The sequence below is a fragment of the Athene noctua genome, chromosome 1 (genome assembly GCF_965140245.1).
Source record: "Athene noctua chromosome 1, bAthNoc1.hap1.1, whole genome shotgun sequence".
NCBI classification, from domain to species: Eukaryota; Metazoa; Chordata; class Aves; order Strigiformes; family Strigidae; genus Athene; species Athene noctua.
The window spans coordinates 205,298,527-205,325,878 of NC_134037.1; the positions used below are offsets into that span (position 1 = coordinate 205,298,527).

The 27,352-nt window shown below is 41.8% G+C and overlaps 1 protein-coding gene across 1 annotated transcript in view; it reads left to right on the top strand.

The window, feature by feature from the left end:
* NALCN (sodium leak channel, non-selective) overlaps positions 1-3,680 on the top strand; it is a 248,446-nt gene extending 244,766 nt beyond the window's left edge. Inside the window, exon 45 of the mRNA XM_074910888.1 lies at positions 1,502-3,680. Within this exon, the coding sequence (XP_074766989.1) occupies positions 1,502-1,695 (194 nt within the window). The 3' untranslated portion in view covers positions 1,696-3,680. The remainder of the gene's footprint in view (positions 1-1,501) is intronic.
* Positions 3,681-27,352: the final 23,672 nt, after the last annotated feature.

Here is a 27,352-nt window from a genome sequence, read left to right on the forward strand (position 1 = left end):
TGCATAGATTTGCTCAGGATCTTTGGATTGGGGGCTGTACCATCCCATATGTTTGGATAGCATCTTGTGCATTTAGAGTTCTCTTGTGTTGTATAAAGCACAGTGAAAATGGATGAAGTTTTTCCTAACAACAGTAATAACTGCTGAGTGCCTTGTCTTGTCTGAGCATACCAGGTATATGATTTATACCTTAGACCATAATAATACATTTTTATATATTCAATTCAGCCAGCAATTGTCCAGGTGTACATTTCCTGTTTATTTTCTCAGAAACAGAAAACATCTTCAAGTTATTCTACTAACTAGGGTCTGCTAGAAAAGAAAGGCTAGACTATGCCCTATAGAAGGGTGCTTATAGGAGGGTGGGAGAGGAGCATAGGTACAGTCTGAGGCCTTGTCAAGTCTTTATCTCAGGAGCACTCTCCACCACCTGAAATATTCTCTCTTAAAGTGCATATTGACCTTTGCTGCCTGCCACACTCGTGACCAGCAGGTTAGGTGTGTGCACATCAACCTGCTTTCAGCTGCATCAATGAGTCCTATTCTGAGTCAGAGCACTGCCTTCAAAGGCTGCCACTGTTCAGACTCTAATCACACCTAGGTGGAAGTAGAAGAGTTAGTCATGCTATGAGTACCATTAGCCCTACTTTTGTGACCAGAGTACTTGTCGAAGAAAGAGAAGAGCTTAATAGCTTTCAGTCCATGTTTTCCACTTAAGTGTCGCTGAGCAGCAGAGATCAGCATTTTGTTGGAACAGGGAAAAATAGTAAAAGAGAGAGCATGCTAAGGAGGAGTAGTACTACTGTACTGGCTAGGTTTTTCAAGTGAGAATTAGGAGTTCAGGGTTTCCTTTCTTAGCACTGATTTTGGACATGTCAATCCTGAATGTTCCTCAGTGGATGGTCCCAGAAAAGGAGTGTCACTTCCATGCACAGTACAGCCCAGCAGATGATAAGTAGTCTGCCTCCAGCTATTTAAGATCATGAATAGCATCATTAAGATCAACTGTGGGTTTTATATATTTACGCATGTGGTTTAGTGCTTTCCTAAAGCCATACCATCACCTTGTACTGGTTTCTACCTCTAGACCATAGTTACATACCACTTTCTAGGTGGAGCTGCCACCCATAAATGCACTTTTCTCTCCCTTTTTCTGGCACTTACCACTTTCACCATTTTGCCAGCAGGTCAGCTCATGCAAGTACTGCCCGAATCATTTAGGTTTCAAGTAACAAGGTAAGAAGAGATCTATTGCATCAGCTATCCCAGCAAAAGGAAATGAAGCACCACTCAGTTAAATGGCTCTGCCAGCAGATTAGTGGGAGCAGTGTGAACAGCTGGAGCTGAAAAAAACCCCACATTAGAACAGAGCACTACTCTTTCTGCACTAAATCATTTTAAAGCTACCCCAGTCCAGCTAGTTCTGTATACCTGAATTCTAAGCAAAAATGTTCAGGAAGCAGATCTACTCTAATACAGAACTTTCTGTTTAATTTCATAGCCTCCAAACCAATAAGCCATTCAGTGTCTTCAGTCAACCTTCGCTTTGGTGGACGTTCAACTATGAAATCTGTTGTATGCAAAATGAATCCTATGTCTGATGCTGCTTCTTGTGGATCGGAAGTCAAGAAATGGTGGACAAGACAATTAACTGTGGAGAGTGATGAAAGTGGAGAGGACCTTCTTGATATCTGAGAAAAAACTAAGTCATACTGCACTTCAAGTACAATCTAATTTTCTATGTTTAGAATTGAAGATGCTGTGTGATATATGATTTCTTTAAAATCAATGTCAAATTTTTTCAAATGCTTATCCTTCTGCCATATGAAGCATAGCACACACTTGTATGTTAGAATTCACCTCTATAGGTACTAACTGTACTTTAAGAAACCTGTATACAATAGCAGTACTAACAAAGCTAGAGAGACTATATTGCCTTTAGCAGAGAGCATTGAAAGATTTCATATGTTCTGTCGCTGCATAATGAAAACGTATTTTGATATACACACCTTTGTGGTTTTCTTCAACCTATACCATAAAGTGGCAACACTTTACAATACAGCGGTAATGTATTTCTTCTTTTTGTGTTTTCCCTCAGTTCTTATTTAGTAAAGTTTCTTTAGAAAGATTTTATTATTCACAAATGACCTGAAGAGGTCAGCACCGACTTCATGTTCAAGGGAAGTATTTCTAAAAAGTACAGATTCTGAATTACAATTCTGAGCTTTTTCTGGACCTTTTTTTAAATATGCAAGATACAGGATAACTCATTTTAAAATTAGAAGGTGAATGATTGGCTTTTAAAATGTAAATATCTTTGGGTTTCAGTTAATTATGCAAAGAGCTTGATTTTCATAGAGAAAACAGGAAAAAAAAGAAAAATAAGACATGAAAACTGTGCATTAAAGTATCCAGCAAAAGACCTCCGTGTGAAAAACATAGTTTATGCTTCATTTTCAGAATATACTGGTTATATATATGGTGACATTATTCTCATGTTAATTGGGTCCCATTTCCTTGTGTAATCGTAAGATAACACTCTTATTGTCTATGTGATAAAAATCAGCATGTTGCGGGTTCTAATTACAGAGTAGTATTGTATGGCTTTTAAAATACAGTTCAGTTTTGCCTGTACAGGTAGAAGTGAATTTTACTTACACATGTTAGTACTCATGCTACAGCCCTGCAAAGCTAAGGCATGATACTGTACTGTGGTTAAGTACCTTTGTCCCTTTTATCCAGATGCATCATATTTTGACATGTTAGCCTTCTTTTATTTTAGGAAGCACTAATAGTGCTACATTATCACTGGTGAAAAGCAGCTATCCCTTTCCTAAGTTTTTCCAGTGAAAGGCCAATGCTAAACAGATACGGAGGTGGAAAAGTCACAATATGCAGCAGAGTTTGTTAGTTTCAGAATTTCAGGCTGTCTAAAAATGTGGGATAAAAATGTGCTCTTCCCACAGGGAAGAACTAAGAGGTTGCAGATTTTGTAGCTCGGACCCTGACTGGGTTTTTTAGCATAGCTGGGACCTTTCTGTTACTGTTGTTTCCTATGGAAATGATAGGTTGCTCTAACATGGCCTGATGTGAGATCTTGTAAGAGGCTCACAGTCAATGTACATCACCACTTTAAAAATATATCCTTTAAAAAGCAGACAAAAGCCAGTGCTTGCAATGTTTTCTGGCCAAAATATTAATGTAGAGTGGTCAGAATACAGTGTTGATTTCACAGATGCCTTCACCATAAATGCAAAATTAGTTTTGGCCATAAAATACAGTTTTCTTGGCATCTATCAATGTTTTTTTCCCTGTGTATGGTTGAACATGGTTTCGATTTTTTTTAGAATAGTCATATTGAACACATCTGTATTTTGTGGTTTTTTTGTGTGTTTTGGGGTATATTTAAGTTTAAATCTAGTCAGCTGTAACTCTATAGCAACAGAACATGTGCATTCTCTTGTTTACTAGATTATGAACCATCAACAAAACTTCATATACAAATCCATTATTTTGTGTTGTTTTGTGCTTAAGTTGAGCTTTTGTATATATGACAAAAGATAAATATCGGATTTATAAAAGATAGTATCTTTGAAAGTTCAATAATATATTGAATTGCTGATCTTTCTGAATCATTCTTGCTGCAAATCTTGTTTTTAAAAAATCTGGCAAACATATTTTCCTTGCCTTACAATACTCTGTCAATAAAAGTGAGTTGCTTTAAGCAGTATTCCTCACTCTGGTTTTCATTCTAACTGCATTATAGCTACATCTGGCTCATCTGTGACAATGCTGCATAGTGGCTAGGTGTGTGGTTTGTTCAGGATTATTTAGAGATGCTTTCAAACTCTTCTAATTAGAAGGCCTTTGGTTTTTTGGTTACAAGTCCAGCAACCAACCTCATCAGTACTGCCACGAGAGGTCTCACTAAAAAAATGGGACTAAGTAGGACTGTTTGTTATTTATTTTTATTTAACCCAGTTTCTTTGTTTGGTTTAGAGCCTGTATGTGAGGGGGGGGAGTGGGGTGGGGTGGGAATCTGTGGTGGAAACACTGTAATGGTTTTAGAGACTAACTTCCAATGTCTTCCAAAACACTAGAGATCCTTGGACCATCTAATTTAACTAGCAAGCTGACTCTGAAAAAGCAATGCTCACCTGTTTATTCCCCCATTTTACTTTTGCAGATACAGGAGGCGAAATGGAGTTACAAAGGCATGAAAATAATATGTACTAGAGCATCCAGGCAACTAGGTTAAACTGAAAACCTCCATAGTATGGCACCGCAGACATAACTAAAGAAGGTGATAACTTACTACTCTGCAGCAGAGCAACTAATGCATATTTGCACATGAAGGTGACAAAGCAGAGAAGAGAACTGAAGAATGACTGAAGTTCAAACAGCCTGCGCGAACAATGGAGAGAGACAAGAGGAAATAGTGCGTCAGGAAATCAGTCAGTCCAGACAGCCTGAGAGAAAAGTTCAAACGAGAACAGACCCTAGACAAAGGCAAACAAAAAATTGCCAGGGGAATATTGCTACCTACAGTGCTCTTGGCTCCTGGAATTAAATCCAGTTATCCTACACAAATTAAGTGTTTAGACTCCTTTTCATCCACTAAGAGAGCTGCATTCCACAGGAAGCAAATTGTAAAAGTCTTCATGGCTTGGGTGGGCAAAAAGTGTAGTGCATGTTGTCAGCACTCCTATAAAAACCAGCTTGTGCAAAGTCTGAGAACATGCAGCAAAGTTGTATCTCAATATCATTCCAAAGTCAGGTCAGATTTCAGACAATCACTTCTGTAATGAGGAAATTAATAACCTGAAACCATTTGCTACTGGAAGATATCCAACTGAATTCAGAGCTAAAAACATAAAGTACACTTTTATCTGGCAAGCAGAAAATACCATCATTGTTTTAACTAATGAGGACCAATCAGGCTTAAACATCTTCAAAATAACATTACGTTCTGTATTGTCTGCATTCAAAGACCAGTATCACAGCTTCCGAGAAGCCAAAGATTTAGATTGCCAAAAGCAAGTGAATGACTTTGTGAGAATAAACTTTTTTGTTCTCTTCTTTTACTCACAACATGCCCACAGCTCTTGGTATTTTGCAGATAAGGATGTCCATGAATAACTGAAGCAGGAGAAGAGTTCGCATAGTTGTAACAGTACATTTGGAGCCCCAGCAAGCAAGATATCTGCTAAACCGCCTGTCCAAGAATGCAAATTCCTCCTGCAACACTTCAACGAGTAAAAACGAACGCTGGCATCAGTTGTCAATCAAAACTACCAATAGGATTATCTCAGTCTCCCCGAATTTAGCTTTAGGAGGCTAAATTCATTCCTTCTATTGAAGGCAGTTTAGTCACACCGCAGATGAACTTGCCACAATGCATAGGCTGATGCTGGGAAGTTGGCTGCCCTGATTTGTTCAATTGCTCTGCAACACAAAGGGACCCTCACTAGAATTCAATTAACCTTCCTCTTCTTCCCAAGGGCGCTAGTGTCGGGCCCCATTAGCAGCTGTTGCCCATTGTTCTTTAGTGAAGAACCTCTAAAGCACCAAGTTATTAACCCATCAGTGAGCTAAGTGTACAGGCAGTGGCATTTTATCCCCCTTCCACAGGTTCCCCTCTCAGATACTTATGCCAGTACCCTTACTGGTTTCATACTTTTACCTAACTTGCATATCTGCACTGGGGAATTGGGGTAAATTACTTGGGCGCCTACAAAAGTGTGTTTGATAAAAGGGCAGCTTTCTGGAAAGGCAAGAAATGTCTTAAGTACAGGTCGAAAAGTTAAAAAAAAAAATCCATCAGCCTGAAGAGCTGTTGGCATTAGCCTCTTCTTCTTTCTGATGTCAAGCAGCAGCCACCAGTGACACAAGCCTCCAGTGTCTCAGTGGACATTGCTTTGTTTCAGGAAAGCTTTTGCCGAGATTGGAAACAAACTGGTTTATAACAGATAGACATCTGAGTCCTAGAGACTTGGGCAGTCACATTCAAATTGGATCCTCCACATGATGGAAGTCACTGTGGTGGGATTACTACTTATGGGTACATTTACCTCCTAAGGAAAGAAAAGAGGGTTGGTCCTTGAATTCATTGGCAGAGAAAATGGATGTCACATCCTCTCTCATGCCCTGTATTCTGGATTTTTTTTTAGGTTTTGCTCTCTAGTTGCATGTAAGGGAGACAGTGGCATATTCTACATTCTCAACACATGCTTCTAAGAAATGGGGGCTTCAGCATAGTTATGATTTCATTATAATGTATCTGATGCCAGTTTATTCATGAGTCTAGCTTTATTGTCTCAGCACCCATTCCACAGAACTACATGTTCTGCAGATCAGGTACTTTCACCGCTTAGGTTTTCTGAATTCATACTGCCTGGGGAGTCTGTTTACCACAGATTTAAAAACAGGAAAGAAAGAAAGAAAGAAAGAGAAAGAAAGAGGAAAGAAAGAAAGAAAGAAAGAAAGAAAGAAAGAAAGAAAGAAAGAAAGAAAGAAAGAAAGAAAGAAAGAAAGAAAGAAGAAAGAAAAGATAAAAAGGAAAAATAAGAAAGAAGAAGGAAAAAGGAGTTACTTGGGTGTTGGGTTTTGTTTGGTTGATTTTTTTTTCCATTTTAGCAGGTATTTTGAAAAAGCAGTGTTTCTACATAAAGACAAGCTTCTCAGTTGTTCTGACCAACCTAAGAAAACAAAAAAAAAAGTTGTACCTTTTTCTTAATGTGTCCATTTCTCAAATGCGCTTCAGTTGAAATGAAGAGTTTTCATGTTTTGACTCTTCTTTTTAGTTTAAAATGTCATAAAAACCTATTTGCTGTATTCGACTTTAAATTGTCAATATTTTGGTCACCCAAAAACTGATTTTCATCATGAATTTGTATCATGCACAAAAATTCACCCAAATTTTTTTTTTAAGTCCACCAGGAAAAAGTTCATCCTTGTGGATTAAAAAACCGGACACGAGCCAGCAGTGCGTGCTTGCAGCCCAGAAAGCCAGCCATCTGCTGGGCTACATCAAAAGAAGAGTGACCAGCAGGTCAAGGGAGGTGATTCTCCCCCTCTGCTCCACTCTCTGGAGTACTGCATTCGTCTCTGGGGCCCCCAGTACGAGACATGGAACTGTTAGAGCAGGTCCAGAGGAGAGACACAAAAATGGTCAGAGGTCTGAAACACGTCTCCTATGAAGGAAGGCTGTGAGTGTCAGGATTGTTCAGCCTGGAGAAGAGAAGGCTCCAGGGAGACCTTATTGCAGCCTTTCAACATATAAATGGGGCTTATAAGAAAGGTAGAGAGAGACTTTTTACCAAGGCCTATAGTGGCAAGATAAACTGAAAAAGGGTAGATTTAGACTGGACATAAGGAATAAATTCTTTATCGCGAGGCTAGTGAGACACCGGACCATGTTGTCCAGAGAAGTTGTGAATGCCCCATACCTGGTAATTGAAGGCCAGGTTGGATAGGACTTTGAGCAATCTGATCCAGTAGAAGGTGCCCCTGCCCCTGGCAGAGAGGGCTTGAACTAGATTACCTCTGAAGATCCCTTCCAACTGAAACCATTCTATGATTCTATGATTTGTATAGATTTTTACATCTGGCATAACAATAGTGTCATATGGAAAAATGGCATGCAGGCTAAAGAGGAACACTGCCTTTGTTATCAGTATGTGAAAAACTGTGCAACAATGAACATTTTGTTCTGTTTGCTGTAATTGATTCAGCCAAAATGGTTTACTGACGTTGTTGTGAGTCTTCTTCCCAAGCATTTCAAATATTTCCAAAACTAAACATCACCAAAGAAAACACTTTTCCCAGTTCCTCCTCAGCTGCCTGCCAAGTCCTCCAGTGCGACCACACATGCGGTGGTGAGTTTTGCAGTGCCCCTGAAGGCATTGCTGGCCACGGTCACCCCACTGTTGGAGACAACTGCCTCCTCATCAAAGCTGGTGGATGAAAATTGCTTTCTGTGGCTCTGTCCTCCATGGCAAAACCTGGCTTTTCTACTGCACCCACTGGGGAGAGGAGTTAAAGCTCTACCGAGGTCAGCAGAGGCTGGAGCAGGTGCATGGCCCCTCAGGCTGCTCCACCAGGCAAGGGACACCTTTGGCACCGCAGTCCTTGGGCAGCTGAGAACAGCTGACAGGCACAGCAAGGCTTGCCTAAGTTTTTCTGCCAAAACTTTCAGATGGGTGATATTAGGCATCCAATTATCCACTGCTGTGCTGCAGACACTCCTGAGGATATGATCCAGTGAACTGGTTTAGCTGCAGTGAGTAAGAAGGTCTCAAATGCAGCTTCTCATAGTCAGCTCCAGCTCTTCCAATGGAAAGTGTGATGCCCTGAACTTGGTCAGTGTAACTCTTTACCCAGTTGCTTCCTCTTCTGAGCTCTGTAAAATACTCCAGATTTTAAAATCCAGGTATTAAAACCTTCATCTTAATTGGATCAGCAACAGCAAGAATGTTTCTCTGACCTTGGCCTATAGATGTATTTCAACTTTATATGCATTCCTCAGTTCAGCAGGTATCTGTAAGGGCTTATCTACATGAGGAAGTTGTACCAGCTTAAATTTAACCTGTTGTTATAAATTGATTTCTCCAAATCAGTTTGAATACCTGTGGAAATGCTTATTTCAGTTTAAAGATTTTTTTTTATTGATCTGTGTTAAAACCCAAATAACCTTGGTTTTATTCTAACAGCAAGAGTGCTCCCACAGGTCTACACATCAGCCGTCTTAATTGGTTTTAAAACTGCACTTTTAATTATATGGATGTAACTCCTTTACTGAGAGGCTCAGTAAAAGCCATCTCAGGAGTGGCTTGCACCCTGCTCTCTGAGCCGCCCAGAGCTAGCACAGCCCCAGCTCTGTCCTGTGCCACTCCAATCACTTGGCCCCAGGTGGGGCAGTTTGGGGTAATTTATATCATGAACCACCCCCCAGGAGATCTTTTGGATGAGACTGTGCTGGGTATGGCTCCCTCCATCTTGTGCAGCCCTCAGATAGGATGGGAGCAGCTTTGTAGCCCCGAGGATCCCTACAAGCCCCCCTGCCATGCCACAGAGCATGCAGGACATCCTCTCAGTTTCACACTGTGGCTGGTGCAATACATTGTTGCCTTATTCCAGATGACTGAGCTGAACAAAACACACAAATAATATGATGATTATTTATGAGGCCCACATAAACCCCAAATGGGGCCCAGTGTATGTGCTGTGGAGTGATTTGGCTTCCGCAGGTCTCCCCCCCTGCAGTATGGCTGTACAGCTCCTGCCGCATGCCCTTGGAGCCAAGGGCACCCGTCTCTCTTTTACTTCACTTTTAAACACAAATAGGCAGCTTGGGGCTCAGATTGCTTACACAAAGCCTTTCTTCTTTCAAGTAAATCAGTGCTTTTCAGTAGGAAAAGGTCTTGGTATGATCCGTAAGACTGGTTTTCTGAGCCAATCTAGCTACAATGTTTTATGTGTTTGGTCATCCACACTTGTACTCAGAAATTATATTCCCTCTGAGCCAGACAGTCAGAAATGCCAAAGACAGGTCATTTCAACAGTTTTCAATAGCTGAGCCTTCTACTAAGGTATTGCAGAAATATGACAAATATAAACTCTTTTTTTAACACTAGAGGGCTAGCATTATTTTACATTGCCTGTCCCCACACACACACAAGATCAGTAGGTTGATCATGGTAGAAGTTGTTTGGTTGTGTTTGTTTTTTTTTTTCCTTACAGAGTATTTAAGATACCACAGTGACAAGAAATTTCTGGCATCATTATATGACAAGGAACCTTTCATTAACCTTGTAGTATTTACCAAAAATGTGCTTTATTTTGTTTGTGGAAACATGACTTTTTGGGAAACTAATGACATTTGCATTCCCACTTGTATATGATGTGCACAGAAGTTGTAATAGAAGATTGAGTTAGCAACACCATTAAATTTTCTCTGTCTCCAATGATTGTGGCATTTGCATGTCAGCTGGAATGCAGCTTATATTTGCATTTCAATTCCCAGGGAAATTCAGGAGTGACACTATTTTCAAAATCTAGCTCCTAAAGTTGGAGAAACAAATAGATAAGGATGTCAGAAATCTTATGTCACAAAATAAATGCATATTTCATTTCTTGGACACAGAAATTATGCCTAATAATTTGAACTGCAATACCTGCTTTTTATGGTCCCTGCTTTCCATTTCTGGATTTTCTTTGCCTGACTTTAAGCATCTACATATGTTCACTTACAAGCTATGGTTAGATGAGAAATACCATTACATATTATATTTGTTGATGGATAGTTAATCATTTTGAGAAATATTTGACAGTGCAGCTTGCTTTCTGTGTTTTACCATGAAAAGCAGGGAGTGCTTGGGGTTATTTTTTCATAACAATTTTTACAGTAAAAGGGAAAGAGAGAAAAAAAAGCACAATATGGTGCACAATGTTCGTTGAAAGTTTCCCTTTGGCTGCAGTGAGGCCATGGTGTCCCTCTCTAATGGGCACTTTAAGCTAACATGGTTTATTTCCATTTTGCATGCCCACGTGTGCCATACTCAGCTGTGTGCAGTGACCTGTTGAGTCATGGTTTGCCCACATTCAGTTACATGCCCACATTTTTCTTAACATTACTGGCTATGCTAGTTATTTGGGGCTTCCCCCTCAAGCATTCATCTAACACAAACCACAAGACTTTATGGCGTATCGAAATGTTTGCTGGGTAAGCTATCTCACCAAGGGATTAGTTGACTTGAATTGCATATGAATTTCATCTAAAAACCTCAGTGCACATCTGCATCTGAAATTTGCTGCAAGTACACTGCTAAGTAGCGTCTGTGAAGTGACACACAACCTGCAAGCATGCAAGCCTTGCAGTGAGGGTGCATTTGCTGTTGTGACTGCCTGTTGCACTCAGCATTATGGTTAAACACCACATGCATTGCTCAGCTTCTGTGTGCTAAAGGAAGGGGCAATAGAGAGAGATATTTTTCTTTCTTGTGTGTAGTGGAATACCTACCAGCCAAAAATGTAATCTGGAGACCAAATCAGAGTGAAAACCTTACACTGTTCTTTTCCATTCCCTCCCTCAACATGGGGAGCACCTAAGGGTCAGCAGATGTGGAAGAAATTCCTCGCAACTTCTGTGATCATCCTGTTGATAAATAAAAGCAGGCCGCTGCAAAGTTAGAGCTGTGCAGTGGGTAAAGGATTGGGGCAGCAAGGTCACAGAGGAAGGAGGAAGGAGAAAAGGCTGCAGTTGAGGAGGATGTGGATGTGTTTTCCTGGGCATCACTCCTTGGGAGAGCCCTGCTACAGCTGCAAATCTTGCTAAAGCTGTGCAACGGCCAGCAGGAAAGTCAGAATGTGAGATGCATAAAATCATGTTTCAGGAAATCTTTGCAGAGCTTCTCTGCAGACATTAGTTTTCTTTTCATCTAAAGAAGTGGAGTCTGCAAGGCCTTGCAGGAGTCTGCTATCCCACCATCACCACTGACTGCTAGCGAGCTGGCAAGGGGCTAGTCTGCAAGGTGCCAGGGATGTCATGGTAGTGGTGGGTGCAGCAGTGAAGAGGGTGCCCAATGCAAGGGGTGTTATGGTAGCCAGGGTTGCTTTAGGGGTTATTTGCAAAGGACATGGGACCATACCGGGGCCACTGTTACACACAGTAGAAAGGGTGAGTTCACCACGTTAGCAGTGCAAGGCTGGGTAATCAGGGACAATGGTTGTTTCAGATGTGCCTCTAGTAGCTTCTGTTTAAAATGATACGGAGCAGCTCAGGAAGACAGGTCATGCCACTGTTTAGCACAGTGCTGTCCCCAAAGATGAAGTGTGGAAATAAGAGGGAAACACATGTTCTCCAGGCAGGAGAAAAGCAACTTGCAAAGCTATATGATCTCTGTGCCAAGTCAGAGCTTTAATTGGCACAAAAATTATCTTTACTAACACCTGCAAGTGAGTGTATAGTACACGGTAAAATTAATATTCAGAGGGAGAATAAAATCCTTAGAGCACAAAAGAAAAACATTTCCTCTTGTAGATGATGGTGTATCAGGTATCCCAGGCTGCTTCAAAGCCAAGGGCATTAGTGAAACCAAGAGCCACAACCATGACACCCTGCTTTATTTCAGGTGTTACTCTTCAGTAAAAGTGCTCTCCCTCAAACAAAGAAACCTGGCTGAAGCTATATGAGCTTGTCAGCGTGGGGGTTGGTCAAGTGAGAAGGAGCGATATACAAGCACCACTGGAAAGAAAGCTGGGATATGTTGAGATAGTGGAAAAGAGTGAGATTGGTCTCCGATGAGGCCTTTCTGTTACAGAGCAATGGGTGGAGGGAGACGTTAAAAGCATAAGCAGCAGTTCTCTAACATGACAGCCTCCTAATCAAAGGAGCTTGCTGCTTTCTCATGTAGGTGTCATACATGCTTCCTCCAACGTTTAGCCCTCACAACAGAGTCAAAAAGGATCTTCCAAATCCTTAACTTCCATTAGCTGCCTTTTTGCAAGTGTTCATGGATGACACTGAGCACATGCCTGCAGATAAATCATGTTTCTGAAGGCTCTGCTCTTCAGATGCTGGATAATCCAGAGAGCTTCTTCACTTCTGTGTCAAACAGGCATCCAGCAGCGTAACTCACCTGGGGTGGCTGAGACACCTCTTACATCACCCAGTCCTTCGCCAAAGCGATCCCTGTTGCAGTTTCAAAGCTACGGGCTTCTCCTTTATCCTGATCCAGGCAGTTGTTCAAGGCCTGGGATGACAGGGACCTGTAGGCTGTGTCTGCCTTGAAGCAAACAGGTTATTTGGTTCTGGAACTTGAATAGATTAGACATTCCCAAAAATGCAGCGTGTAAGGACTGGGCCCATCAGCAGATATAGGGATGTATTTTTCACTCTAATGCACCACCCTAAGGCCTTCTAATAGCTAAGCTTTGGTTTGCTAATTGACTGCAGCACTGACCATTGTTTCAGTTGTATCCCCAATTCTGATGTGGTCAAGTTCACAAATCCTCCATCACACAAAGTAGAATTACAGCCCTGCATTGTCCCAGACTGAGGAGAAATTCAACATAAAAAAGCACATCTCAGCAATAGGCAGCCTTGGGGTAGCCCTGATGCAGGACCTGGGAGAAAGTCAAACCCAGCAGTGCTTTCTCAGGGTTTGACCAACTTGTCTGTGGCTCCAGAATTAAAAGATCTGTAAATCATTTGGTTTTTTTTTTTTTTTCTCTGCCTTTTGGGCCCTTTTTCCTCCTGGGGACCTGGGCAGGTGCATAGTCCAAGGACACAGCCAAAAGTCTGATCCTGTTTGTATCAGCGCTGCCCTATGTGGTGCTTGAGTGGTTCCACGGACCTGTAACATGGATTTACTGAAATTGGATTTATCTAATATATTCTAAAAAGTAATGTCTTAGACTTAAGGGAAGAAGCAGTCATTCAGTCACTTAGGACATTCATAAAGTTCCTGGAAAACTATATCACTAAACCATAGGGAAGTGTGTATAGGCTTTACCTCTTTTTCCTGAAACATGCAAAATTACAGCTTTCCAGCAGTAAAAATTACCAGGAAGGCTCCTGGAAAAGCTTGTATTTCATATTCTGTTCTTTTTTTTCTTCAGTTGTCACTTCACCCCAAGGAACAGCATTGCAGACCAGACCGCCTGTGCCGGGGCGGGTTTGAGGGTGGCCATGCCCATGGCCAGGGACTCAACACACACAGCAGCCCACTGCCCAGGGAATGGATGAGTGGCAGGTCTGCCTTTCACAGGAGGGTGCCAGGCAGGAGGTCTGACCCCAGGACTGCGCCTCGGAGCCCTTTTCGGGAGCCGTCTGGACTCTACCCAGCTCCAGCTGGCGCAGAATTACTCAGGACCTAATTACAACAACCTGGTGACAGCCCAGCGAGAGGAGTCCCTCATTAAACATGATGGTCTGGATGCCACGGCTGGCACGGGAAACTCTTAAATGGTTATTGCTGGAAACGGTGAGCGCATACCAGGGGAAAATCACTCTATAAATGCACTATTTCTTACATTCTTTCTCCAAGCATCTGTTATTACTCTCTGCCAAAGACAGGATATTGGATCCTTAGCTTGGCTCAGTGCAACCAATATTCTGGTTTTATGGTTAGGTCTATAACAGCAGCTACAAGAAAAACTTTAAAATACTTGAGTGGAAAAAAATCCTTTAATAGCATCCATGCCTTTTTGTTTGGCTCCTGGAATATTAAGCAATACAAGGGAGATGCATCAGTATTGATCAGCACGGTTCCACTAACAGTATTACCTTTCTATTTCCATTATATTGTGTTTCATGTAAGTAAAATTTATATCTATCAAAATATTGCATGAAGTAGAAGACAAGCCTTTTCTCCTACAGTTAGTTGTACTGTGGTGAACAATAGCTCTCACATTGTGTGGCACATACTGGGAAGGGTTTTTGACTTTTTACTTTGATAAGATGGAATAAAGAATGGTCAAGCCAGTAGAAATCTGTCTGATCTAAAAATAAAACAAAAGGTCTAAAAAAACTTCACTGCACCCGGGGACCTTTGACAAGGTCTATTCAGGGACTGAATGTATGGCCTCCTGATTTCAGAAACAGGCTTTTCCATCCCTTTCTTCACGTTGCTTTGCAAGTTTTAAAAGCCAGTTGCCATGAAGCCGTTTTGGTGATTTGGGGCACTGATAGATCATTGCTGGCCAAACAGAGGAGCAGTAACAAGTTTCTCCTTGCATTTGATCGGGATATGAAGGCCTTACATATTTCCTATCTCTTAGATACAACATCTCCCTCCAAGCTGCTGCCAGCACAAACAGACCCTCATTCATCCTTCCCAAACATCTTCATACCTGGTGTGTTCTAGGGCTTATCCATGCACATGCAGTTGGTTCTCTCTGGGTTTAACTCCTCCTCTAGCTTTAGTGTCCCAATCCTCCTCTCCTTTGACACATGTGCTTGTCTGAGGCACCCCTCCATTTGTTATGTCCCCTTGGGTGCGATGTTTACCAGAATCAGCAAAGAATGTGATCTCAGTGATAATATGGTTGGAACTTCTTCTCTGGCAGGAGTTCCTGCAGTAGTAGTAAGCCTTCACCACATTGACTTGTAATTAGCATTTCATTCCTAGTGTCACAAGTAATTAAAAATGACCTGAAGTCACTCCAGCAGTTTTTTAATTGCTACTCTTCTCCTGTGAATCTCTGTTAGTAACAATAGACAAAACAACAATACAGCATAAAACCAGATTTTAATTTCTTTTTTATTATTTTACAGTGCTGTTTCTTACTGATGTGGGGCACTTCAGGACGTGTAAGCATAAATGCAATATGAGCCGCCAAACATGAAAGACCTGACCACCTGTTCTTTTGCTGAGATAAATGATGAAAAATTCAGTTAAAACAAACTTTAAAATTTACTTTAAAATTACTCTGACTTTGCAAAGTCAAGCCTTTCAGGCTCCAAATAATAATTATTTTAGCATCTGCTTGTTTTCAGAGAAAGCTCTCCTCGCCAAGAACGGCCCTTTTTTTCTGTATTTACCGGGGAGCTACACAAAAGCAATGCTTTCTGTTTGACAGCTCCTGCTAAACTCAGGTCTACTCGATGCTCTGAAAATACTCAGAAAGAGACAATCTTTGACCAAATGAGTTTAAGGCCCAGAATCTTTAAGGTCCTGTGGAGAAAAGCCTGGGGCCACACCACTGTGGACATGGAGAGCCTTGACTCCAGCAGGAACTGAGTATTTTTGAAAATGCTGTTGTAGGGACATGCCTGGCCCATGGCACGTAGGCATCATGCACCCAGGCATCAGGAAGAGTGCTTGCCAAGGCCACCTGCATAAGGCAGTGCTGCAGATCTCATCTGCCCATAACCGAGATCCCCAGCAACACCCATGCTCTGCTCATGGGTGCCAGGCACAAAGATTTATGCAGCTGCCTCTCCTCATTCCACAGTCTGGTGCATTTCCAGGAACTAGGTTTTTTGATACTGCAGGAAAACTTGTCTGTTTTTCCCAAATCTCTGAGCAGAAGTGCTGCTGCCCTGTCAAAATGTTAGGTGACGCTCCCAGCCCCGCAGGCACCTTGCTCCTGTCCACTCCAACAGAAGACCCGCTGTTCTTACTTTCAACTAAAATGGTGTTTTATCAAAATTGGCTTTGTCTGATGCACTAGAAGCACTGGCTTCTGAGTTATGGAAAGCAGCAAGACCAGGAAAACTTTTAATTTAGAGTAGTCTGGAGATATCTGGCTATGGCTGTATAGTGGCTGAGGATTGTCCCTTTGTAGACTGCTGTTTATGGGGCTAAACATGACACAGTTCAGGGCGGGGGGAGTGTCTTTTCCTTCCAGTCGATGCCACTGTCAAGTGGGAGACTTACCCAGGTGCTTTCTACTCTACACACCTCTGCCACTAGAGCTTTGCCTCCTCCAGTGTCATCCCACACACAGAAATATCTGGAGTCTTTGGCACAGCCCGTGTTCAAAAGAAGCTCAGCTTAGAGTCACACTCTGTCAACAACAGCCAAATACCATGTTGTCTTCCCCATTAAGCAATAGCACAAGGGTGGACCCTCATCATAGAATCCCATATGGAACCATGACTCCACTGTATGTGTCCAACCATAGGCTCCATCTGACATGCAAAATTCATGTAAACAACATCAGTTTTCTTGTAAGACGTCCATCAGTGATATGCAGCAACCTGAAACATGACAGCTTAATCAGCTCCTGAACTCCAGAAAGAAAATTGCCTTACGTCTATGCAGAAAATCGGTCCCGTACTTTAAACTAGACTTCCAGCTCAAGTGGTTTGTTCCTCAAAGACATGGCACTACATGTCCTGACATATGAATCCGAAATGGTAGGAGACATCCTTCATCAAGAACATCTCCTAATTTTGCTGTATGCACTTAAGTAAAACTATTTATCAGCCAGCTCACTTACCTTGCCCAAGCTGATAAATGACCCCACACATAACTCTATTTCCAGAGTTGTGCTCATTCTTTTTGATGTGGTTTCACATTTGCAGACAACTATTTTCATCTACATTTTAAAAGCAGAACTTAAAGTATAAAGGTTATTAATTTCCAGAACCTCCTGTCCCTGGGCAGTCTTACAAGGTCTCTGACTACCAAAAGCAACTTGCTGTTCGTTCTCATTATGCTGACATGTAAGTTTATTCAAAGACCCCTGAAGAACTGGAGGCTTGTTGCACTCATAAATTTCCCAGGATGTCTGCCAGAGGCATAACATGTTCCCAACTATCTGAAAGTCATCAGAGAACTCTGAGAAGGCAGTATTTAAAACCAAAGCTATCAGTGAATGTTTGCACTTTATACAAATATAGTAAAAAAAAAAAAAAAAAGAAAAAAAGAAAATCCTCAAAATAGTTTCTTGATGTGGTTTGGAAAGCTGATGATATGAAAACTGTGGAAACAATTTTCTCCTTCTCAGAGAGAGCAGCATGGCTCACTAGCCTTAGGTAGGAAAACTGTTGAAGAGTGCCCGCTTGTTAGGCAAACACAGGCAAAACTGGGTGCTATAAGCAGAAATCCAGGACACTTAAAAACTGGAAGTGAATCCAACAGGGAGAGGCTATGTCTATGGAGGCACCTCTAGGCTTATATTGGTTTGGAAGGAGCAGCAACAGCTCCAGAACTTCTTTCTCTATGAGTGGCAATAAGAAATTGTGATTTAACTTTGACATCTTACACTAAATTTTGGACATACCTGGACAAGGCAGTATGAGCTTATGGCTGCTGTTAGCTTTAACATTGTGCCAAGGAAGCCTTTGATGTTTTGATTTAGCCACACATCATGAAGTAGAAGAAAATATCCCAACAGAAGCTGAAAATTATATTCTGGCCGTGCATGGAAAAGTGATCTTTTCATCAGCTGTGAACCGATGAGCATACTGAGAAAAGAGAGCTGGTGACCTGCCTGCGTGCGAGTTTTGTTGATCATCTTGAGACTTTTGAAGCGGAAAGCTTCTCAAGTTCCCCTGATCAGGAGGAGGTGATACGGCAATAGGGGGTAGAGGCTGGTTGGTAGCAGAGCTGCCAATCTCTCACTGCCTCCCAAGAGCACCATAAATGAGCACAACCAGTTCGCAGACACAAAGCCACAAATCGCTTCTTCACTTCTTGCAGTTCCAGGAGCTGTCATAGAGGCTCTCCTCGGACCACGCACTGACACCGGCAAAGTGTAACATGCTGAGATAAGCATTTTTGCATGCAAGGTAAAGCAGTAATCTTCTTTGCCTTTTGTTTAATAAAATCTAAGTTAGCGTAGCTAAATCTCCAGATGAAGATTCAGCTTTCTTCAGAGAGTTTCTTTCTTCCCTTGGAAGCCATCTTGCATCAGGTGCGGGAGATAGGATAATGGCCAAGGAAAATTTGGCTTCCACTCTCAAGTGAAGCTAACTGTGTCCCACTGCATGCAAAATCCTGTATAATAATGCATTTATTGGTCTTCATCCAGAAATCTTTCCTACTGTTGCTAGCATTCCCCCCCCCAGCTGAGAGTCTGGCTTCCACACAGCTCTCTCACCAAGCTGTTCCCCCCAGCCTTGAAGAATTCCTTGAAAAATAGATTTAGGATGCCCACAATTCTGTCTGGTTGTTGAGGCTTCCTACCAGGCCTCCAGTGCTGCAGCCTGTGAAATAGCTGTTATTCAGACTAATGAACATTGCTCATGGAAGCATGGGTGGGTAGAAAGTGGCCATGAATATATTTAGAATGGAAATTAGACAAATATTTCTAAGCCTCCGAAGAGGATGATTCTGGAAAGCCTTCTGTTGTAGCAGTGGTAGCTAGGTCCTGAGATACTTCAATTAAAACTAAAAAGTTCAAGCAGTTTATGTTCTGCCTGCAAACCAAGAGACCAGCTTTTTCAACCACTGTGTTGCCAAGCCCAAGTATCAACACAGGCACAGCAGCATCTCTGCACTGCTCAGCGGTGACTACTGACTACGTGTATTTTATGCCTCACTGCTGCGGGGCATGGGGATACAAGCATGACAAGCACAACCTGATGTTTTAAGTAAGGAACAGGGGTTAAGTTAGGCTAAACCTGCCAAACAGGAGGCATCAGAGATGGCTCTCTGGAAATGCCAGGACCCCCAGGGGCTCCCTCTGTGGCTCAGCAGGTTGGGGGGAGCTGCAGGGCTACCCATGGGGCTGAGGCACCCACACACTGCCCTGGAGGCATGCACACCTGGGGGATCCCCACTGCCAAGAGGAGTGCATGATGATACAGAATTAAAATATCCTGGGTTTCATCATGAAAGGTTCTTCAGAAATTTGTGAATGTTCATTAAGATCTTTTCAATGTCTAGTATTGTGGTTTACCTGTTGTATTCATCTTGAATATATGCTTCTGTGGATGCTCGTTACTTACATGTCAGTAATGAGTAAATAAACCTCTTTGATGTAGATCGGGTTTAAACAGCATTAACAGTGTGGTGTTTCCCTGTGACACAGCAGTTGAAAAGATGGTCCCTACCTAAAAGAGTTTATAAGGGATGGGTAAATCTTACTGAGATGCTCAAGAGACCAACAAAGTGAAGTGATGCTGCCAGCTGCAGCGTCAGGCAGAGGTCCCTGCTCAGCTGCAGCCTGACCACTGTCAAGTTTTACTGCTGGCATTGCAACAGAGGAGGATTCTAAGAAGAGATTAACCGCCAGAGTGTCTTCTTTCTTCGTTCTTTTGTGCTTTTGTGTTTTCTCTGCTGGCTCAAAAGCAGCAGGTAAATAGCCTGCATTATTGTCAGAGTTTTTCTTGCTGTTATTGATGATCTGCAGCGGCACAATGAGAGCAAGCAGAGCCTTGGAAAGTAAAGCTCCAAAGAAACAAAACTAAGAAAATCAATGTTTGCTAACGGAGAAAAGAAAATCATCTGCACTGAAAGGAACTGACTGATGGAATGGGGTCTATGAGTGCCTGCCTCAGCTCCCGAAGGCAATCACCTCTGTTTAAAGAGAGAGAGAAGGGAAGTGAAAGAGAGGAGAATGGTAAAACGATACTCCATGAATTAGGGCAAATACTCCTCCCATTCTGGAGGAATGCTCTCAGTTTTGCCTGCAGTTTGCTGAAGTCAAAGCAGTTCGTGGGATGTATTTTTATTTTATATCCAAATAGCTGTACGTTACCTTCTGTGTCCCTCTCAGTTGTGCAGTGGCCATGAGCTAACGTGTATTTAAAACAGCACCAAGGGGAAGAAGTAAAATACTGTTCCTAATTTGTGGCAATGGAGAAGAAAGATCGCTCATTGCTTTTTTTTATTAGCAATGCATGGAGCTCATGTTAATGGTCTACTCAGAACGGGGTGGTTCGTTCTTATTCAGAAGTGTGCACTATATGGGATTATTGATTTCTTATTTGCTTGGAGATAAAAAAACAGAATAAGCAGGAAACGGTTTTCACACTTGACCTCATGCATGTTCAGCCCTGAATTGTTTCCTAGCAGGTGCTCATGCATCTGTTTTTAACCTTTAGATACTGCTCTCTTTATGCACTCAGAAAGGACACACCCCCCCCCCCCCACAGTTATCTCCCTATAGCCATCAGCTACTTGATCTTTCCAAAATACACCTAATTCAGCCCCAAATTATTAAGTCAATGGTGGTTTTTTGAACAAATCATTAATCATTTTATCTCTGCTTGTCTGCTTGATTTTGTCTGGTTTTCAACACCCCCACCCATGTCATACTAAGCAACAGTTTTAAATTATAGCGATTTTTCCATCTTTTGTTATTAAAATAGGATAAATGACGGTGCTGACACAGATCTGTAAAAAGAGGAAAACGATTAATTAGAACATACATCGATAATCACTTGGCTTTCTCTTACTACAGTGTAGCAGTAAAGGATTTAGCAACTCTAGAAATAAAAGCCTATTAAATAAATATCAGTCCCTTTTTATTGAGAAGACCACTTAAATGACAAATTTCTTTTCAAACAGTGTACTTACCTGCTCTGCAAGTTCAAAATCAATTATTTTCTGAAAAAGCAGTTTTCCTTGCTTGCATAGTTGATATACATCTGTGTGTTATATAGTGTAGAAAAGAATGCAGAAATATTCTTGTAGCTGGGAGGCTGTTTCAAACACCTCTTCCCGGTTTGTTCAGGAGGGTTTTGGAGGGTCCCATTTTTAGTTGTTGGTAGTATCAAACGAACACAAGTGCCTTACAGAAATGCTCAGGACATCAAAGCACATACTTCTTGAAAGATATATAAACATGGGTTCAGCCTTGTACATGCACACGCACCCGTTTTGCTCACCCTCATGTTTAGAAGCTGTTGGTCAACAAACCCTGATTGAGGTACAGCAGTAGTTCAAGTTCAATTTATTCAGAAGCAGTTCTGAAGCGTTTTGTCACCATCCTTTCCAGTTACAGCAAACATCTTAAATGATGAGATGGGAATGCAAGTCTTAAGTTGTGACAAAAGAGCAAAATATGTCATTGATATACTTAAAAAACGTAAGGACACAAATATACTTAAAAAACATAAGCTGTTGGGATTAGCGTATGTCATTTAATGTCAAACCTCAGTTTGTGTTCTAAGATACAACAAAAACTTAAGGAACAATAACAATATATTTGGACGGCTTCCTTTTGGCCTTGCATTGCTTATAATGAACTTCTTTTTCCAGGCTGATACTTCAACTCCCCAATTATTTTAATCCATCTGGCCCCATCACTAGCAGATATTTACAAAGGAAACAGGGATTTGCTGCAGATAAAAAGCTCGTGTTTAAGGCATGTAAATAATTCCAGCTAGTTCTTATTGGGTTTCTGGTGGTGTCATTTCCATGAACAACAGGATATTTTTAAAATATAAAACAACAATTGAATTGTCACAGTATGGGTGGCATTTCGGTTCTGCACCACTTCCTCACTGGACCAGAAGATAAAAGGTTGAAATATTAAGGGACATGGAGCCAGACATGCTTCATCTGTTAGCATCCCAGCATGGCACTAGAAATGCACTTCTGAAGAAGACACATTAAAATGAGGTCCCCAGAGATGTTAACCCTTGTGACACTGTTCTTTACCTTTAGTCCACACATTCCCCTCCTCAGAAAATGGGGGTAATGCCACTGTGGAGGCAAGCGCCAGGGTGTGTTTTAAATTATTTTGGTGAAATTACATAGAAAAGCGTGAGCTGGCTGCTGAGGGTGTCCACCTCTCACCAAGGGCTGTTTCAGTGAGATGACTCCTCGAGTCTCAACGTTGCAACCAGCTCCTTGCATCTCCAAAGCTTTTAGACTTTGCCTCCTTTTTTCTTTTTTTTTTTTTTTTAAAAATTTTTTCCCCGTGGCTTCTTCAGCTGTGCCAACTGAAACCCTGGTTCCTCTCTGCAGCTGTTCTCCAGCTCTCTCCCCATGGGCTTTCATCTAGCTGTTGCAGGACATCCCTTCACTTATATCTCTGACTTCATCTTACCATAGAAAAAGCAGAACTGTTTCCAGCTTTACACTCATTTCTTCCCATATCCTTTTATCTTTTCTGAGCAGCTTTCTTGGCTGAGGTGCCTGAACTGTGACTTTATCCCAAGAGGTATTTGAAATTTGCTTAGGACACATAACCGAGAGGAATGCATATATTTGCCAGTTTTCTTAGGAGAATATGAAGCCTGGAGCCAACCTGTGCAGTTGAAACTGGTACCTTCTGTGCGGTCTGGCATGGTCCAAAGGCATGCCAGGCACTGTTGTAACAGCTCCCCAGAATCACAGGTACATCCCAGCACCTAAGATCACGCTCTGACACTTCTAATTTTCCCAGCGGAAAGGCAGCCCAGACCTATTATTTAGTTTCTGATCGCCTGTATCTCCATCTCTGTAAGGATATCATGTTGTTTCTGAGGAAGTCCTGTTTGTATTCCATTAAGAAGTAGTCTCCCCTTTAAAGCTAGAGAAAAGGTTTCAAGACAGGACTGAGGAAATTAAATGGGACAGAAATGTAGTGTGAATAGAAGGCTTTCAACTGCTTTTGAATCTTAAGTAAAATGTAAAATGCTTTTTGAAAAGGTCATGTAGTAGAAACCATCCATTTTAATAAGACATTCCTCTCTGCTGTTGAGGCAAAAGTGTCAATATGCAACAACCTCCTACAAAAAGTGGATGAAGCAAAAACCTCTGGTGTATTTAAATACTATTGGAACTTGTGAGAAAATACGCTCTTACGGAGTATGGAATTTATCGCTTAAGTAAAATTATATACATGGAAGGTCACCGTTTCATTCAGGCCGAATGACAAGAATGAAAAGGAAGCTGATTAGTGTGGACTGAATTTTCAGAGCAGTGCCTGGGCAACTCTTTTGTAGGACTCCATGTCTTGCACACAGGGAGAAAATATGCCTCGGCAGCACACTGCACCACCTGCAATCTGAATTTCTGGGCTTCTATTTACAATGGTGATCTGGTACCTGCACAAAACTCATCATCAATTCAGTGGTCCCTGGAGAGTTGCATTAATTAGAAAAGCCTGGTCTCAGTCAGCACCAGCAGAGGTCACAGCTCCCATGCAGACTGCCCCAGACTCTGAGGTTTAACTGATGAGTTTACACAGGCTCAACTGATTTTTGTCCATACTATTTAACTTGTTTTTCATTCTCTCAGTCTATTTATTAACAGGTCTCTGTGTAGTAAATATAGTTACTCATTTTCACTGAAGCTTGGCTTTCTCTACTACATGCATTTGCAAAAGAGACTAAATATTGCAGGTATGGATGAAAGATATAACTGACTTTTTGTGACTAGCTCTTGCTGGTTTGTGCAAAGATGCTTCATATGAATAAAATGATGCCCCAGCAACTTAATCAATGACTGATTTACTCAATGTGTTCTACTATTTATTGACAAATCTGAAAGTATCATTTAAATATGTAAAAGGAAGTAAATATATGGATTGATCAAGTCATTTGTCTCTGCTTGAAAACATGGTTATTTAGCTCCATCGTACCCCAAAGTATACACAAACCCTCAGTACACAACTGCTAATACTGCCAATAAAAAGCTAATAATATCTGTCACAAAAGTGCCAGCTGTTTGAGCCCAGAGAACAACTGAGCACCATGCAGCCATTCATTCACCCCTTCACCTCCAGCATTGGGAAGGAGAAAAATTAATCAAAAAGTTCAGAAATTGAGATAAGCATAGAGAGGAGTGATTCACCCATTATGGTCAGGGGCAAAAGGCAGACTCATTAGGAGAAGAAAAAAAAAAATAACATGACTTTAATTCGAACACTAACAGCAACACTTAACAGAGTGGGTCAGTGAAAAGTGTTACCACATCTTAAAAACACCTCCCGCCACACCTCCTTTCTTCCCTGACCTTGATTTTGTTCCCTATATCTCTACCTCCTCCTCCCCAGTGGTGCAGGAGCAGGGGATGAGGGGTGGTCTACCACTTCTTCCTCCTCAGGGCAGGGGGGGAACCCTGCGCATTCTTCTCCTGCTCCAGCGTAGTGTCTGTCTTACAGGAGACAATCCTCCAGCGTGAGTTCTCCCCACAGGATGCATTCTTCCTGAGATCCTCTGGCATGAGTCACCCCCACATGTTACAATCCTCCCCGCACCGAACTACAGCAGCAGAGGCTTCTTCCCAGAGTCCCAGCCTTCTTCAGGAGCAGCCTCCTGCTCCAGTGTGGGGTCCTCCACAAGCTGCAGGAGGATCTCTGCTCCACTGTAGACCTCCATGGTGTCAGGGGGACATGGGATACAGGGGAGTTTCTGCTCAGGTGCACCTGCCCTCCTTCTCCTTCATTTCACTGACCTCCATGTTCACATAGGTGTCCTCCTCACAACTCTCATAACCCACCCCAGGTTCCCCTTCTTAAATAAATTATCACAGAGGCACAGCCACCATCACTAAATGTCTCGGCCTTGGCCAGAGGCAGGTCTGCCTTGGGACCCAGGAGAGCTTCAAGCAGCTTCTTACAGGGGGGCCACTGCTGTAACTCCCTCCCCCAATACCGAAAAACCCCACCACACAAATCCAACACACAAAGTTATTGTGCTCCTTGGGCATCTGTTTGCATCTACTGCCAGTGCCACTGATGAAGAAGATGAAAGAATAAGAAGGCATTTTTTCAGCAAGACAGCAAGCAAGGAGGAAGGATTATGTGTTAAGAAATTAGCTTAGATATATAAGAAAGCACAGATTTTGAAGATGCTGAGGTGAACCAGATATGACTACTTGCCAACAGACAAGTAAAGACAAGATTTTTGCAGATTTCAGTGGGTCCAGTGTTTCACTTCAGAAATGAAAACACAGTAAAAGGAAGAAAGGGCAGCTTATGAGAGGCTTTTAAATTATGGATGGGATACAGAATGCAGCTAATAACAGCAGACACCAAAATACAACTGTTTCTCTGTATTATTTAGACAGACACAACTTCTCTTATTCGCATAGCTTTACCCCAGAACTTCTCAGTGACAATCATCTTTGAAAGGATCTTGTATCTTTGGGTCCTTGTCATGCACAGACCCAAGTCACGTTGGAGAGCCTGAGTTCATATTTTTAAGTGATTGCTTCATCACTTACAAAAGGAAGTATTATGGCCATTTTAGTCTTTATGTACAATTTTTAAAGACCTTGTTTTACAGAAGCTGAGTGTGGGATCCCTGCAGGCTTAATGAACAAAATTCATTCTCAAGATTACATATTATTGCCATCATCCAGCTGTCATCTCGCTGTCTATTTTGTATGTTCAGTCACTATTTTCTTTCTCTAATTCCTTGGATGGGGTGTTTTTCAATGTACCAGAGAAGCAAAAACATCAGATTTCCCTCTGGCTAATGGGTAGCAAAAGTAGCAGGGCACAGCAAGCCTCTGATTTTAAGGACAGAAAGTATCCTATTTCTTGTCTGTTGTGCTGTTATAATCCTCTGGTTAGAAATGGACAGAAAAGGAGCAACAAGGTTGAGAAAGGGCTGAAAAATTCTTATAGCAACTGTCTTCTTCCAAATACTTTACAAATAATAAAGGGAGAAATAAAGATGGTGATGTCTCCTTTGCTTAGTGTTTAACAGTTCTCATTTCCAGCTTTTGCAGTGTTTGTATCAGTTGCACCACAAGAGCTTTCTGCAGCCATGGTACCAGTCCCAGACACCAAAAGGCTTGTTTCTGAAAGTTGCATTGCATGGGCAGGACTCAGACTCACCAGGGTTCATCCAAGACATCAGCTCTCTAGAAAAGTTGTTTTCTGAGTGTAAAAAAAGACCTGCAGTGGAAAACTATTTCTTTTCTGTCTTGAAAAGACAATTTAAAAAAACAATTCTTGCCTGTTACGAGATTTCTGTTTCCCTGTGACTATTCCTGAGAGTCTATCTTATTGTACAATTAATCCAATTAACCAATCTTTTCCACAATAACCTTATTGTATGGCTCTGTGTTTGTGGGTGGGCAGCTGTTACCACAGCCTGCTGGGGCAGGTCTCAGAATTACAGCAGAAAGAAAGAATTACATTTATGCATCATTCACTTCTCACCTGGGGCATAATAAATTCGAGTTCTTGTGATAACCAGTTGTCTGTCTTAACCAGAAGAAAAGCACATGTAAAAACCTCACAATTCTGTTGTTCATCTAAAATATGGTAGAAATTGCTGCTAGTCCCTGGAGAAAAATCTGGCATTCTGTTCTTTTCTCAGTTAATGAGGATCTATAACAACTCAATCCTTGGCGTTAATTTTTCCCTGTTCTTTGCAATATTTTTTCATGGCTGGCTGACTTCATGCTGAGATTATCCCTTCACTCTTCTGCTTTTTTTCACAGGTATACTGAACTTCCAGGATTCCAGTTTAGTCAGGGGAGAACTCTGTTTTATCCTTATAAGATGGAGTAAAACCTCTCTGTATGTATTCTGGGAAGACTAGACTAGGTCATTACATGAAATATAGTGACCTTCAGAGCCACACTTGGGATCACATCACTTCTCTGTTTTCAGTGGTATTAGAAAGGCTTAAAACTTGCCTAAACATGGTATCACAGGACTCCCTGGAGCAGAGGAATCCTTCTATAGTGGGAGGGGATGTTCAGACAGCCCAGCGGTGAAGACACCAGACATCTGTCTGCTGGGGAAAAGCAGCACAGCCAGGCCAGGAGTGTCGTAATGATCACAGCAAACAGCAATACTCAAGGATTCACCTGCTTGATTCAACTGCCCACACACAAGCATCTACTACTGTTTCAGACATCAGCAGGTGCCAGAGGTGGCCCCATGGGGCTGGCAGAAGCACAGGACCCACAGAAACGTGAGTCCTTGGGAAGATCTGGACAGGGACCCACAGCAACAAAAAGCAATCTGACTGCAGTGTTTCAAAACGTACCCTTTCTTCCCT